This window comes from Pomacea canaliculata, linkage group LG12, assembly GCF_003073045.1.
Source record: "Pomacea canaliculata isolate SZHN2017 linkage group LG12, ASM307304v1, whole genome shotgun sequence".
Lineage (NCBI taxonomy): Eukaryota > Metazoa > Mollusca > Gastropoda > Architaenioglossa > Ampullariidae > Pomacea > Pomacea canaliculata.
Genome location: NC_037601.1, coordinates 2,302,842 through 2,318,548, shown reverse-complemented (window position 1 = coordinate 2,318,548; position 15,707 = coordinate 2,302,842). Strand labels below are relative to the sequence as shown.

The 15,707-nt window shown below is 46.4% G+C and overlaps 1 protein-coding gene across 3 annotated transcripts in view; it reads left to right on the top strand.

Annotated features, from left to right (window-relative positions):
- The first annotated feature begins 310 nt into the window (after positions 1 to 310).
- Positions 311 to 15,707, top strand: part of LOC112576616 (probable Na(+)/H(+) antiporter nhx-9) — a 35,895-nt gene continuing 20,498 nt past the window's right edge. The window contains exon 1 of one of the 3 annotated variants that reach the window (XM_025259208.1): positions 311 to 418. In XM_025259208.1, the coding sequence (XP_025114993.1) occupies positions 409 to 418 (10 nt within the window). In that variant the 5' untranslated portion in view covers positions 311 to 408. Of the gene's footprint in view, positions 419 to 11,028; positions 11,408 to 15,707 lie in introns of those variants that run through there. The other 2 variants (XM_025259206.1, XM_025259207.1) reach the window with 2 other exon arrangements.

The following is a 15,707-nucleotide window of genomic DNA, read 5'->3' as shown; positions in this document are numbered from 1 at the left end:
TCGGCCGTTACATAACTGTTCTTATTGTCTTACGAAACAGATAAACAACAAGATCACAATTACAAGAACACAAACATGCCGTGGATATATTAACGGTGGTGAAGGGGATACACGCGCGCGTGTGTAGAATGTCTGTCTGTGCGTGTAGGGTGTGTATGTGTGTATGTGTGTGTGTATGTGTGTAGTAGGTGTGTTTGTGCATGCTGACTAGACTGCACTCAGTGGCTAACTGCCAGTAAATGTCGTTACTGCGTGATAACCAGTGTGAAGTTATCTTCCTTGTCCCCATGTTACAGGTGACAGGAGATAGCCCACCCGTGTACACACCCGTTCATCCATCGTCGACCAGACAACGGCTGGAGGACTTGGCATCACTTGCTCAGGGTCTGACATGTACACCACACAAGTATGTCGCAAGGTGAGGCGGGTATGTAACAGCCGTAACTGTAGGGTAACAGTCACATTTGTAGAGTATTTGACACAATATTGTTATAATAATACACTGCACCATCACACAATACTATCACACTGTCTGTCACACAATACTGTTATAATAATATACTGTCTGTCATACAATACTCTCATTGATATCAAAGCATCACAGTTTATTTGTGATGTTGTGCTCGCTCATATCGTTATTTCTAGTTTTATTTGGGAAAATAAACTGTCCATCTGTTTCTGTGACCTAGAGTGAAGACCTGCCGCTACACTAGTATAGTAGGTGTACATAGTAAACATTCTAACAGACCCTAACAGTCCAGTCTGTCTTTTCTGTTGTTCGTCTGCTGTGTCTGCTCGTAGACTAGGGAGTGAGCAGCGCTCAGTGTCAGTCTGTGGCTGCTGGCAGTGTTCAGTGTTCTTGCCATACAATCATCTCAGAGCAAGTCAGTCCTTCAGTTCAGCAGATTGTCTGATTACATCGTCTGCTGCACGACGTGTGGTGACAACTTCTCAGGTGAATCCTGCTGAAGGAAGTGTTACAGACAAAGATAAGCTATAGCCGCACCATCCCAGAATTTCACCCAGCATTCCTTGCAGTACGAGACCCTGGGGCCGAGGCCGAGAAACTGAAAAGCAACACAAACATTTAGCACGGATTGTAAACGAGGAACAGGGAGCAAACAAGAGCCAAACTGCACTTTGTTGGAGTCTTGTCAGGTGTCCAGGTGAGAGAACCCTTTAGGCCACGTGACAGGACCCTGCAGGGTCAATCAAGGGCTCGACCTTTGTGGTTTCCAGGCTCCAGTGCTCTTGTATGAGATCACAAATGCATACGGGTATAGGAGGAGGGTATGACTCATACCCCCGTATGACAGACTGATTGCCCTCATCCTCCATTTTCATGGTCGTCTTCATCGTCGGTCATCTCTTTGGACGCTCAGTCCTCAACCTGTGTCTTCGACAGTCTGCTGCTCTGGATGTTCGAGACAACAACAACAACAACAACAACAAACTTGAGTTAGGGGTGTTTCGCTATGTTTAGCAGTGACCGACACCCAGCTACAGACCCGATGTCCTGTGGTGTTGACCTTCCGCCATCGCAACGGCTTTGCACGTGACCCAGCGCCTCACCATCACCTCCCTCGCCATCGCCCCCCACGTGACCAGTGTCCGCCAGCCAATCAACTTCATTTCCTCCACTGGGTCTCGCCGATCGGCAAGGTCAACAACATCCATCCCAAGATTGCTGGTAGATGAGCGAGGTCCACCTCTGTGTTTGCCTGCGCACAACACCCGGCAGCCATCAGGCGTAGCTCAATGTTTTCCTCCCGGCAGCCATTTCCCCGAGGATGCGCATGCGCAGCTGTGCCCCCGACCCTCCTCTGTACCTGGAGACTCGGACACAAAGGTGTGGAGCAAGCAGACCCTTCAAGTGTAGTCAAGTCCTCAAAGCAGGTAGACAAACACGAGTTAAAGCCCTTGGCAGTGACGTCACTAAGTCTACATGCGGCGGCTTTGAAAGCGCACCTGGCGGAGCAGCGAGAAGACCGTTTGTGACCCTTAGTGACCCTTAGGTCTGCGTGTCTGCCTCAGACCTTCGCACACCAGCCATAAGCTCTACATCTCAGTCTCCCAAACAGCATCCTTCACTGGCACGTCAGCTTCCCTCGTCTCCTCTCCTATTCCTTCTTCTTCAACTCTCACTTTCCGTCTATTCCAGCTCTGCCGCTCACTCTCTCACATTTTGCTTTCTTTGGGTTTTTAAATGTTTCCCCCTGTGGACTAATTGTGGACACAACAGACACGAGAAAAAAGCTGACTTTCTGGAGGAGGTAACACACACATAGTTAGGAGAAAGGAGGGAGCACAAACAGACACACTGGAGCTGTCCTTTGCTCCCCCCAACATGTTCCTGGTGTTCATGTCTCTAGCAGTCCACCCGATGTAACCGCCGCGTGTCTCTAGAGACTGGGGTACAGGTACCTTTACACACACCATTACACACGCCATTACACAAACCACGATCGGATGTCGCATTCTTTCCCACAAACGTCACCCGGCAAAGAACGAGGGCGAAATCAACGGATGCCGCAAATTTACATTCGGTTTATTTTTAGCCTGATCTACATTCGTGACCTACTTCTCCCCCTCCTTTGTGGAGGGTCGAGGGGAGACGAGAGGAAGGGGGATGTAGGCACTGTGCAGCACCTCCCCTGCCCCTCCCCAACGACCCACAAAAGGGAAGGGTTGACAGCAAGACCTTTACCTTACCTTTATCTCGAGAACAAAAGGAACGTCACTCACCGTGACCTTTGAAAACATTATCTACCTTTGAGTTCAACCGATCGCTTTGAGAAAAAGGTGCTTTCTTCAACCTCCGGACGTTGACCGAGCTTTACTGCAACTCGGAATTTGATGTAAAAGCGGTTACCCCAAGCTTCCCCTGGGGTCAGACTCCAGTAACCCCGAGTGACGTTCCAGTTTAACCGTTCATTCATTAATTAACACCAGGAGGGTAACTAGTGGGTTCCAGCTGTTGCTAAGGCCGGCCAGCTGTCTACAGTCGACTTGTGTGTTGCGTCATCCAGTGCCAGTCACAACAAACACGACCCCGACCGTTTGCTTACCCTCTGGGTAATTTGTTTCTATTTTTAGCTACAAGTCATTTCTACGTGATTACTTTTCTTCCTTCAACATCGGCTCCTGTGCCATTCAGAAGCATCGCACGTGCATACGATACACGTGCTGACGGGAACGAAGGTCTGGCCTAGGAAGTTTTATGTTAATGATAAATAGAAATAAACGATTTTACTGTAAATTAGTTTGTGTTGTGCAGTGTTTCTCTAAAACTGATCATCGTGTATTATTGAGGCCTGAACGAGTTTCAAAATAAGGAACGTGCTGTGCCACTGAGTGTCGCGCATCCACCCACCCAGCACGCAGGCAGCACGCGGGTATCAAGCTGCACGTGCAGCACAGCTGTCATCGGACCTCCACCCTCTCATCTCTCGTTCGTCTGCTCGCCGAAGGCAGCCATACGAGTCCGGGGGACGTTAACTTTCCGTTAGTCAAGATTTACTGAGGTTAAAATTTCGTCTGTGCAGCTTTGATATCGAGTAACAGTCGATGGCCGTTACAGAAGGACTAGGCGGAGCTGCAGGTCGTGTGACGTCACTCACTGTTGGCTGCCTACCCCGGACACTCGTTGTAATCGATGCCAAACCCCAAACAACCAAAAAACTCACTGAAACATCCTGGACTTTCGTCTGTCTGTGTGTTATCTCCCATGAGTCTGACTTTTGCTCAAAAGTCTTGAAATCGCGATGATCTACTGGTTGTAAAGGCCGTTATTACCCGGACACAGATCGACAAATCTTTGACCAAGTGTGGCAAAGTTTTTGTATGGCGGTTGTACGAACACGTGGCCAAACGTTCGCACAAACATTTGGTTTCAGTTGCAGGGACTTCATCAGCCTCAGCCGCCATCTTTGCGGACTGTGACCTTTGGCTGAGCCTCGGTCTGGCAGTGAGTTGCGGACTCTGACCTTTGACTGAAGCTGAGTCTGGCAGTGAGCACCTGCTGCTCCCGCTGCTTGCAGACGTTTAACGGTTTTGTACGGAGTCGAGTCCCACACACGGGATGTCGCTGCTGTACAGGAAACAAGACACAAGGGAGAGGAGACACGGACCGAGGCAGAAGCCACCCGAGTAGTTGAGATGGTACAGGGTGCTGTTATGTCGGGTGGACTGCCTCTCACTGACACACAACACCAGGGTGCCGAAATGTCTCGTGCTTCGGATCTCGTGACCCGAGCACTTACTTTTTTTGTACTTAACTTTCCACCCACCCACCTCCACCCTTGTCTCTTTCCTTCTCTCACTCTCTCCTCTCTCTCTCTCTATCTGTCTTTGTTATTTGCTTTTTTCGATGTTCTCTGCGATGGGTTATAATTATCTGGGCGGTTGGGTTGTTCCTGGTGCAGTGAGGTGCTGGGTGTCAAAGGAAAAAGAAACAACCCTGGGTCACGAATCCTAGGTCGCTGTGACCAAAGGAGAGAAAGGAAAGGCACACCCGAGACAGGGTGACCTCTGTGACCTGTGTTTTTAACATCTTTTGTGGAGAACCTCTTGCGCAAAACCCTCGACGACCACCGCACGTCTGTTTCCATCGGTGGAAGGTTTGCAGCCTCCGCTTTCGCCGACATCCAACGGATAACATCGTCTGATAACATCGTCTGATAACATCGTCTGATAACATCGTCTGATAAGTATTATCGGGTAACTGCAAGACCTCACCAACAGAATTACAGTTGCAACATGGAGACCAGCACCAGCAACAACAACATCAGGCCACTGGCAACGAAGTATCTTCATGAACTGAGTGCTACCTAGAGAAGTACCTGCGAGCCACCCTCTCCACAGACGGCAGCTCCACCCCACGACACATACCCGTGTCAGGATCGCAAGAGCAAGAGACAGTGGGTCGGGTGGACAGGGTCTGGCGCAGCCACCACATCAGACTGACTACAACGTCCAAGGTGTCCGGGTACCTGGTACTACCCACCCTGCTGTGCGGCTGTCACGTGGACTGTAGTCTCCGACCTCGTGCAGGTGGCACAAGACCAACGGTTCTGTAAGAAACTGTCGCCTCACCTGGCGGACCTGCCATTTCCCGGAACAGGTGAGTGGAGGCCCTGTCAGCTGCCGCGGGTATCCATGTGCTTCCCCCAACGGCCGGTACCAGTCCAGGGACGACTGACTGACGACTGACTGACTGACGTTCATCTTATAACAGTTCCTAGACAGACACGACAGCAGCACCACCAGCGACAATACGACGGACGTGAACAGCACGCCTTGCTTTGGGTGGTCGCCGTAGCCAGCTAACAGTTCAAAGACAGCAGACGATGCTGACGTCATAGGGGTATGAGGAAGGGAGGGGGAAATACTTTTTATTTTCTAGCAGTTAAGGTCACGGTCGTCAGGCGACACGTGACAAGTACGTGGAACTCCGGCACGCCTTCTCTCCGCCGCAGTCTGTCGTCGTGGGGTCGTGGATCGCTAAAGTCCACCGCGAGTGTGAACAGATGTTTTTTCCGTTACTAGCTCAGTGTGTTCAGTCAACAAGAGGACTCTATCGAAATCACAAGAATGTCTATAGACCTATGTTGGTTCTAAGCTGGCTAGCCTCAAACCACACACACACACCTTTGTTCTCTGAATGTCTACGTGTCCTAATCACGTGACACGTCAGGCGCCATGACGAACGAGACGCGACATTATTAAAAATAATTTCTTCCCTCGCCAGGTCCGGGGCGGAGTTCTGTTAATGTTCTTTTGTACACGTGACAATAAATTGTGTGAAGTGAGTGGGCTGCACAGGTAAGTTAGTGTGTGGAGGATGTTCGTCTGCTGACTCATCTCAAACGATTGCTAACCGTCGACGTGGAACCAACGGCGAGATCCTAGCTGACTCCTAGTTCACTCGCCGCCATACAGCACGAAGGTAATGTGTCTGTGGATGGCCGGCCTCTACATTTCTCAACAGCCGCCAACTTTGTCTTTTTTAGGACTTTGATTGGAGACGGGAGGAGGACAGGGACCTGGTGGTGTTCCCTGGTGGTTTATATAACGAGTGGAAACATGGCCGCCTGATGGCTTCAGCAAATTGTGTTACTGGGGGCCAAACCTTGTTACAGGGTCTCTCCAGCAACCTGAGGTGAGGGCCGTTAACACCGAGGTCCGCGTGCCACTGTTGTTATCCTGTGATCTGTGGTCACTCAACGAGCTGAGTGTCAGGTCACAGGTCAGAATAGTGCAGTAAGTCGCCATTGTCTGAAGAATGAACTCTACAGAGAAGCCAGCAAAGCCTGACAGCGGCCGTGGGAGGTTGCTGCCGTCGCTGCTGGGGATTCCGGGGCTTTAAAAAACCTGACTGGCAAACAAACCTCTGCTCACCCTGTAGAGCTCTTGCTCTGTGTTAACAGTCCTTCTGGTGAGGAAACCATCCTCGTCACATCTCTATTATTGACCTCCCCCACCCCACCTTTCACACACCATCATTAACCCCCCTCAACCCTCCTCCCACCGCCTTGTCACACCCAGCACGTGCACTACGTCCGCTGAGGCAAGTGTCAAATCAACGTGCACGTGGTCTGCACAGGGTTACCCGGTGCACGAGTGGTCACCCACCCACCCAACCCCATCCCTCGCTTCACGTGCTCCCTCCCTCACCCCCGTGTCTCGCTGATATATGTGTGGGGGGGGGGTGAGGGGTGAGGTGGAGATGGGGTGTTGTCGTCCAAAAGTTTGATGTTGTATTGAGGTCACCGCACAAACGTGATGGATGGTCTGGTGTCTCCATTTTATGAGATTTTTATGTCTCGAGTTATTTCTTGCTGAGAAGCCGCAGGGAGGACAGGTATCACACGACAAGCTGCTGTCGCCATCATGCTCGCCCAGCTCCAAGGACACGCTGGGGCTGTGGGCGTCATCTGGGGCGTACGTCACATCCGGTGGGACGAGCAGTGAACATGACACGCTGTCAGGTTTCCTCCCATCATCTTTCTTGATGATGAAGAGGCTAGCTTAGCAAATAGTTTTGTTGCCTTTTATTTGCGTTTAAAATGGTGGCTTGGTCGTGAGAGTCCATAGCTCAAGCTTTGCAAGACGTCATGATCTATTTTTAGTGACATCCGGTCTCGCGGAGCACGAGACAACCAGCTGAGAGTGTGAGGAAGTATGTGTGAGAGAGAGAAAGTGTGTGTGTGCGAGAGAGTGAGAGTAAAATGAGGTTTGCTACCACATACAATCTCTACACACAGCTCTGTAGGCTGTCTCTGTCCCTACACAGTTCTCTACGGATGTCCCGCGTGGACTGCTGGTGGACACAGAGAAGCAATCCAGACATTGAGAACAAATCCGAGGAGACTACATGGGATCCCGCGAGACAGCTCGTCATTCTCGTACAGGATACATAACAAACCAGAGACTCCCACTGAGAATGGTCGCCACAGTCGTCGGACACCATTAGCCCACCCTCGCAACAGTCAAGCTTGGTCTGGATGGGTCACGTGACCCGGCACGACATAAACCAGTCCTTCAAGTTACTTTGGAGAAAAGGAGGAAGGAGAGGTCGACAGAAGAAGAACGATGCTAACATGGACTGGTTGCTCCACCATCACCACCACCACCACCACCATCACCACCACCACCACCACCTCCACCTCCACCACCACAAGCAGGCCTAACTGGCCAGTCTGGTCAACCGCTGGTGTCTCCACCTGTCCCCCTGACGACCTGCACCCGCTCCTCAACTTGTATTAAAAAATGGATGAATAAAGGAATGAATGATGGACTATCTATGTATGTAAGAGGAGATGTCCGTTATAACTTTGACTCACCGGGTGCCACTGCTACCTTTTACCGTTAACTCTATGACGTCACTAAACTCACGAGTGCAATATTCCGTATTTCACGAATATAAACAGCGGTTGCAACAAAGGTTTGTGGTTGACGCACTTGGTTGACAAACCTCGCGCTCCGAGCTACAAAGACAGGCTGTCACCATGACTAGTCCTACTGTCCCTTGACTGCGCATGTCTGTCACGACTACGGTTAGTTTTCCTTGCCCACGTGACCGACTTCCTCGTCGACTTAACTGGTTGTCAGGGAATGTGTGGATGTGTAGTCAGTGAGTGCGCTAAGAAAGTTCAAAGAATATTTTTTTTAATCCAGTTGATAGTCTGAAAAAATAAAATGTGAACGATTTGGCTCTGAGACGTAAAAGAAGTAAAAAAAGATCACGTGACATATGAAAGTTTATATTTCATCATAAAACTTTACGGAGAGACGTTTATGTGAATAAAAAGATGACACGAGTTCAGATCACAATAAACTTAGTCATGTGATCAAATTTGTTTCGTGTGTTAGACAGTTCGAGCCTCGTGGTGGCGAGCGCTGTGTGTGTTGTGTGGACGGACACCTGTGTGGCCGCCGAGTGCACTGCGCAGTCACGTGGTACACATGGCGAAAACAAAGCTGAGGACGATGACGTGGACAACCTTTCAATCAATATCTTGTAAGCACTTACTGCGCAGGTGATCTTAAATTTAGAAATGATGCGACAGCCACAGACAAGGGTATCAGGTGTCAGGTATCAGTTGTCACCCTGACTAGTCATTGCCAGCAACGAGTCTCTCTCTTACTCTCCTTCTCTCTCTCACGGCACGTGTGTGTGTGTAGATGGGCTTCCCAAATTGTTAACATATATATATACACCGTTGATAGGAGCTATTGGAAAAGTCAGTAAACCAGTGTTTACTGTTCAGTGATAAACTAGAACATTTCAAGTGTTGATGTCATCTTTGGTAAACACCTCCTGTAGGTGGTTGTCTCACTCTCTTCCCCGCCACTTCTCCCTCCCTCTCTTCATCCCTTTGTTCCTTTCTAGTTTACAAACTGTATTAAACATCTTCATAATATTTCTCGAGCAACTTCTTTGTTCAGGCGGCTGAACTCACTTTCCCAAAGGGAAATAATGTAAGTGTTTCTTCTTATAATTATTATTACAATCGTGAGTAAATAAAGTAGAGCAATTCAACGTTTATATGTGACAACCGTGAGAAGGTGCAGAACTAGAAAAATCACTTTCTGCCTGCGGAAACCGTTACTCGGGTTTTCCCAAGCCCCGCGCCTGGCGTGTGACGTCATCGCCGCCAACGGCGCTGCTGACCAAAATAAAAAACAAAAAATCCTTCAAACGATGATAAACAGAAGAACTACACCACAACATCACAAGACAGGGTCTGTATTTGTAGGAACGCACATCGTGTTTGTGAAGTCCAGTCACGACGGAAGAAAGATTATCGTTGAGGAATTACCCTCACCAGACACCAGAGGTCATGGTAATGTAGGTGGCGAGGGGGTGGATGTCGATGTCGCTGATAAGAGGGGTGAGGAGATCAGAAGGGGAAAAATACGATAAGTGGGCTGGGGTGTACTCTTGTAAATACGCTGTGACGACGACGGCGACTGGAGTAGTTGGTTGCATGCTTTGACCTCGGCTGTCGGGAGTGAAAGGTCAGTGGAGAAGGCGCACCTTGTGCGTGGCTACTGTGGATCTTTGTTTGAACCCGTCGACAGAGGTGCGTGCCCCTGCTTGACTCGCTTCTCGCGCTGGTCTGCAACATTTGTTTCTCTCGCACCCCGTGCATGGCTTTGTGTGTCGAGCTTTCTCTCAAGTCACGTGGTGGCGGCTCTAGAGAGTTCGGGCAAAGGAAGGGACGAGGGTATAATATATAATTCCTTTTGTCTTGTTACCTGTATGGTTAGGAGACTTCCCACACACAAGTCCACATTTATGACAACTACATGATCTACCTACAGTGAACATAGCTATCAGCTTTACAAAAAACAAAAAAAAAAAAAAAAATCATGTCCGCAGACAACACACGTTACCTTTTCTTCTTTTTGTGAGTGAAGAAAGCTTCCAGCTCTTATGTGTGGTAGTGAAAGTAACGGTTCTTATAGCCTAGTGGTAGGGAGCTGTAAGTGGTTCACTGTATCTACAGCATGGTATGTGGACGGCCGACCATAACCCTCTCCTTCGCTGCCTTTCGCCTTCCATAACAAACAGTCCCGCTAAGTAGACCAGCGAAGCCTCGAACCTGCGGACCACCAGACCGAGTCTTCAATTCCTCTGTTGAGGCTGTAGACATTCATTTCTCCGTCTGCTTGGTGGTGGTTGGCGCCGCCATGTACACAGCAAGTCTTGAAGCACAGACCTGCAGCTGTCTACGTCACGTCCCCGGGGGATGCGGTGTGCAGCCTCCCATACATCAGCCACCACATCGCACGTCACATGCATGTTTTGTTGGTTAGACAGGCCTGCAGGAGCTGTCTCCATCCCACACACAAATCATGTTCATAAAGTACAGGGGTACACGGATACCCTCGTAGTGAGACAGGCGACATACCGGTCACTCAGTGCAGCCTGCGTCACACACAGTGTAGACAGCGCGTGAAGACGCACGTGGTGTTATCGATAAGCTCCATCCTCATTGACTTTCAAACATATTCAAATATTATATTTTATGGCGGTTTTTGTTTTCACTTCTTTCTCCTTCCTCTGGCCAGTTAAAAAAACACGGTTGTTATGGAGACCATTCATTCTTGACGGTGGAAGCAGCAGAGTGACGAAGATGACTAGATCTGCTCTCGCTCGAGCTAAAAAAAAACAAAACAAAAACAAAACTCCTGTTGCTATCTTTTCCTGCGTTTGCCGTCGTGCGTACGTAGATTAAATATAAAAAAATAGCGAGTGAACGGTACACCCACGTGGCACAAATCACAAAGAGTTTGAGTCTATTAATGTCGGCGGCCATTATCTGCCGTCTGCTGCCGCGCATTGCAACTGTCAGTGCACGCGCATGCGCGGCCCTCCCACTGCTCCAGCTGTGACACAGTTGTGACGTCACTGGGCGCGCGATCGATAGCGTGGGGCGAAGGGGAAGTCGGCAGTGCGCGTGTCCTGGCGGCAGACGATGACCCCACTGCGCATGCGCCGTACTCTTTCACCCCCACGTTGCCTGGGGTCAGTAGCAGACGAGAAGTCGTTTGAAATGTAGAGGGAGAGGTGAAACGCCTCCACCAGGTGTTTAAATGTCTCTCGTCGCACTCACGGACGAGAGGAGGTGGAAAATCATGAACTGGCTTGTGGACTGTATACGTTGATTGCTAGAGATGGAGTGTTTGTGGAGGCCAGGGCTGGCGGGGAGGACCGGTTGTCTGCTAGCTGTGTTCGTGCTCGCGGCCTCCATTGAAACTGTGGCAGCTGCCGTAGAGAAAACAGAAAAAACCAGCAACGAGTCGGAACGATATCAATTAGTTGTGTGGGATTTCCAACATGTGGAAGTGCCGTATGTAATATGCCTGTGGATTCTTCTAGCAAGTCTGGCGAAAATAGGTGAGTGTGCTGTCCTTTCATTCCCACCAGGCGATGGCAGAACAAAGCAACCCGGCGCCTTGTCGCTAAAATTAGACCGCGACCTGCACGCAGGAGCCACTGCTTCCACATTAAAATCTTTTCTTTTATTTTTAAATCGTTGTCTTCAGTACATCCCAATACATACATTTTTTTTTAACCCAGTAATGTGTTGAAAGTCGGATACAAGTTTCCGGTAAGACCTACTAGCGGGAGACTTAGTGGCGATGGCCAGAAAAGCGATCACTCTTTTTTCTTTTTTTTTGAAAGTGTTTCCAGGGTGTTGCTGAACTTGAGACGGTGAGGCAGACAAAGCAACTGTGTTGCTGTGTTGTGTTGTACTGGGGCATCTTTGTATTTCACATTGATGCAGTTATCAGAGATCAGACATAAGGCATAATGTTATTTCATTTATTAAAGACAGTCATGAATGTTACTATCCACAAATCTTCTAATCCATGTGTTCACATCGGCACATTCAACACATTATTACAGTTTCCAGCAAGCATTATATAGATAATTAAACATGCTGGAAAATTTTACACGTGTCCTGAGATGAAATTGCTTAGAAACTTTGATGCTGATACAGTGATAGTGATGAAGAAGAAAGAAGTATGACTTGTCCCAGTTTCTGTACTAAGATAATTATTTTCACGAGTACGGGCATTCTACCACATTGCCTTACTGCCCCAGTACAGTCAGTATCTGCTAGCCAAATGTGGTTACTAGGGTTGTCAGGTAAAGCCTCAAGAGGACAGCATTACTCCACGTGCTCTGGTTATGTTCATCTGAATAACTTCCAGAATAACTGCTTGGTTTACACTTGGTAATCCTCTGTTAGTAATAATTTTGTGGTTTAAAATCACAAATACTAATATAATACTAATAAATACTAACACTATCAGCATCATGTCTATCATATTTAGCTGAGCCAAATGACAAGGACTGAAACATTTCTGAAAAATAACTATCATGCTTTTCCTTGATCCTCTTTAGCAAAGCTAGGTAAAATTTGTTTTAAAAAATGGTAAAATGTATGTCCTTTGCATCACCAACATGGGGGACTTGTGTGTCTTGATGTCACTTAGAACTACACCAACGGGAGCACTATTTCCTGTCAGTCACCCATGTCGGACAGATCAAGGGGTAGAGATCAGACTGAGTGGTCTCACAGTCCTCCAGGTTACAGGGGTTGGGTAATAGACTAACAATTCATTCTTGTGAAAAGATACAGTTATGGAAACTGAAGACACCCCATCAAACGGTGACAGCAAAGAGACAGACTGGGTAACTTCTTGACAACAAACACTTCATTATAACTCTGCATTACTCTGGACCTGAACCTGTTTTCGATTTTTATCTGTCAGCACCTACATATGTTCTTGATGAAAGAGACCTGATGCAGTTCAGTGTTGTGGTAAATGACCCAGTTTGTCTTTCCTTTCCAGTGTCCTAGGTAGACTGCATCCAAATGACAAATCTACAGGGCAACAGGGATGTTCCTGTACATGCTCTGTGGGTGGGCAAGTAGATGAGGGATAGTCTAGGCAATGTTTGGTTTTTCCAGCAGCAGAAATATGAAAAACTTAATTACATTATTCGTAATGACCGTGACACACCCCCAAATTCTGTTATCATATATCCTCTCTGAAACATAACAAATATATAATCATCTCTGAAATATAACGTATATGTAAAATGCAATAAAAGAAACATTTATAAAAGTGTCATAAAATAGATTATTTCAGTGGTGCATGGATGCTGTTCCTCTGTAGCTGTAACAAATGTATGCAGCTGCTGAGCTAGACTTTTTCCATGCACCTTCTGCAATAGCCACCAGATATTTTAGTTTTTCATTTGTTATATGTTAGACCACGTGTAACTATTTGTTAACTATTTTAATAAGGTATGTTACAAACAATTCTTTTTCACAATCAGATGCTGTAAAATTACTTTCTGCCCCACTTCAGTCTGTTGCGTAGAATCAAGTATCAATACAAATACAGTGTAACGTGTGTTTTCTTGAAAAAAATGAATCCCAAAAAATTTGCCACTAATGTGCTTTTACTTGGCAAGGAAGGATCTCTTAATAACTTAAGTCTGATTGACTAACAAGCAACAGTGAGTCACCAAACACCCACTCCCAGCCAAGTGGACTTTCCTGGCGAGGTTGACCTTTAGTGTACTTGCCCCTATCGGTTTATCTAAGTGTGATCTCCCAGGTCATGAGGCTCTTTTGAAAAAAAAAGAAGTGCACAGAAAAGCCTTTTTACTACACAGCTTGCAGAAATTGTTCTCCTGGCTCCCCTTGTCCCTCTCTGTCTTACACCACACACATACAGAGAGACAAGGAAGAGGAAAGTTAATCATAAAAATGGTTACTTGTAAATCCTAATCTCTTATTCAAAATTAAAGCCTATCTGTTGTGTGTCAGACATTTTTTTAGGTTTCTGTATTTCTCTGAGCACAGGAGATGCACAGAGAAAATTCAATATTACAGCCTGTTAGCGCAAGATTTAGTTCATAGCTCATGCAATTAATAATACTAAACATGTGATTTATATAATCACGCTCACATAAGAGACATGGAAAAACAACTATGCAGACAAGTAATAAAAGACAATCATAGAGGACACAAAGAGGAATCGGGGAACAGACAGTAAGGATGGAGAGTGTCATAAATCTGCAGAGAAGATAAACAGGCAGACTAGTCAATTCACTATAATCACAACTATTGACAAATATATTGATTGGTGTAAGGAGTAATGCTCATAAAAATATTTGTGGGACTGCATTAGCAAGTCTTTATAAGGGTTCTGCAAAAGGTTTGAAATAAAATATAACAAATATGCAGAGATAAATAATGGTTTTTGTATCATTAAAGTAACTGATTTATTGTGTAAGGTATTTAAAAGCAACTGTTCTACTAATTATTTTATAGTGTAAATTATTGTTTCAAGAATTATAATGAAAGCATTCTCTGCATCAGGATGTGGGAAGTCATTTTTTAGTTCAGTGCGGCTTGTGCAGCCAAAGAGAAAACAGATTAAAACCTCTTCCCATATTTAGCTGGTGATACTTTGATGATGAGGAGCATGCAACATTCATGACAACCCTGAATCCTGTCCTGGGTTTTATGGCAAGATCAGGTCTGATGGAAAAGGTCAGTGGTAACTTTCACAAGCCAGTCCCAGGTCACTGGAGCACAACAGATGGGAAAGCAGCAGAGCAGGTGATAGGCCCTGTGAAACTGAACTTGAAACAATTTAAGAGTCTTTAAAAACTGAAGAAGATTGTGTGTTTGCTGGCTGTGATGTTTTCATGCATTTCTGTGGCATTCTTATTATTCCTGTGATGGTCTTTTTTAAGTATGAAAAAGTTTGGTTGTAGGGAATTCATGAATTATGTAAGTTGTAAAAGGGGCATGAAAAATCATGCTGTTTTCTTTGTCTGGTGCAACTCATACAACATGTTATATGCCTTCAGAAGACAGAGAAGACCTTGATCATCATTTCAGGTTATTGTGACCATGAAACATACAGGCTGGACTGGGAGTTTTGTCATGTAGATGGAGTGTTCGGTGTGAAAAAAACAGGCTGATAGCCAGACATCTGTAGTCAGTGGCTTGTAGATTGGAGAAAGCTGTTTACCTTAAGTCACACATGAAGCATGATCTTTTGGGGAAGTAAATGAAAGAAACATACTGTATGCTGGACTTAAGCAGGTCTTTGGTTTGGTTTGTGGAAGAAAACATCGTTTAACCAACATTTAAAAAGTGGTTCAGTTTCACTTCATAGAATATATATTTTTCTGTTATGTACAATAAACATACTGCATGAACCAGGTTCAGGGCAACACAGAAGATAAAGTCACTGAGATATTTGTTACCTCAGTCATATGATTCATCACGCTTTGATGATAACACTGTCATAGGATATGGCACTTTTTCTTGAAAACTTTTGATGTAGCCACTTTGATATTTTTATGTATCATTAGTTACCCCACACTGTTGAGAGTCTGTTTAGAACATTAGTACGTTAATTGAATCATGAGAAAAGGCTGAAAGTATCACATGATAGATATTATATGGCAGGTATCAAAGGTTACTGGGTGAAGGTACTTGGCTTCAAAGACTGTTGCTTGAGCATGGGGCATTGAGGGCAGACGATAAGACAACAAAGGGAAATTTATTCGGTCCCATTTGGGAACCAACTGTATGTGCACTATTAATGTTTTGATGGTTATCACTATCACAGCCAGCATACCATTTTCTTAACTCAAA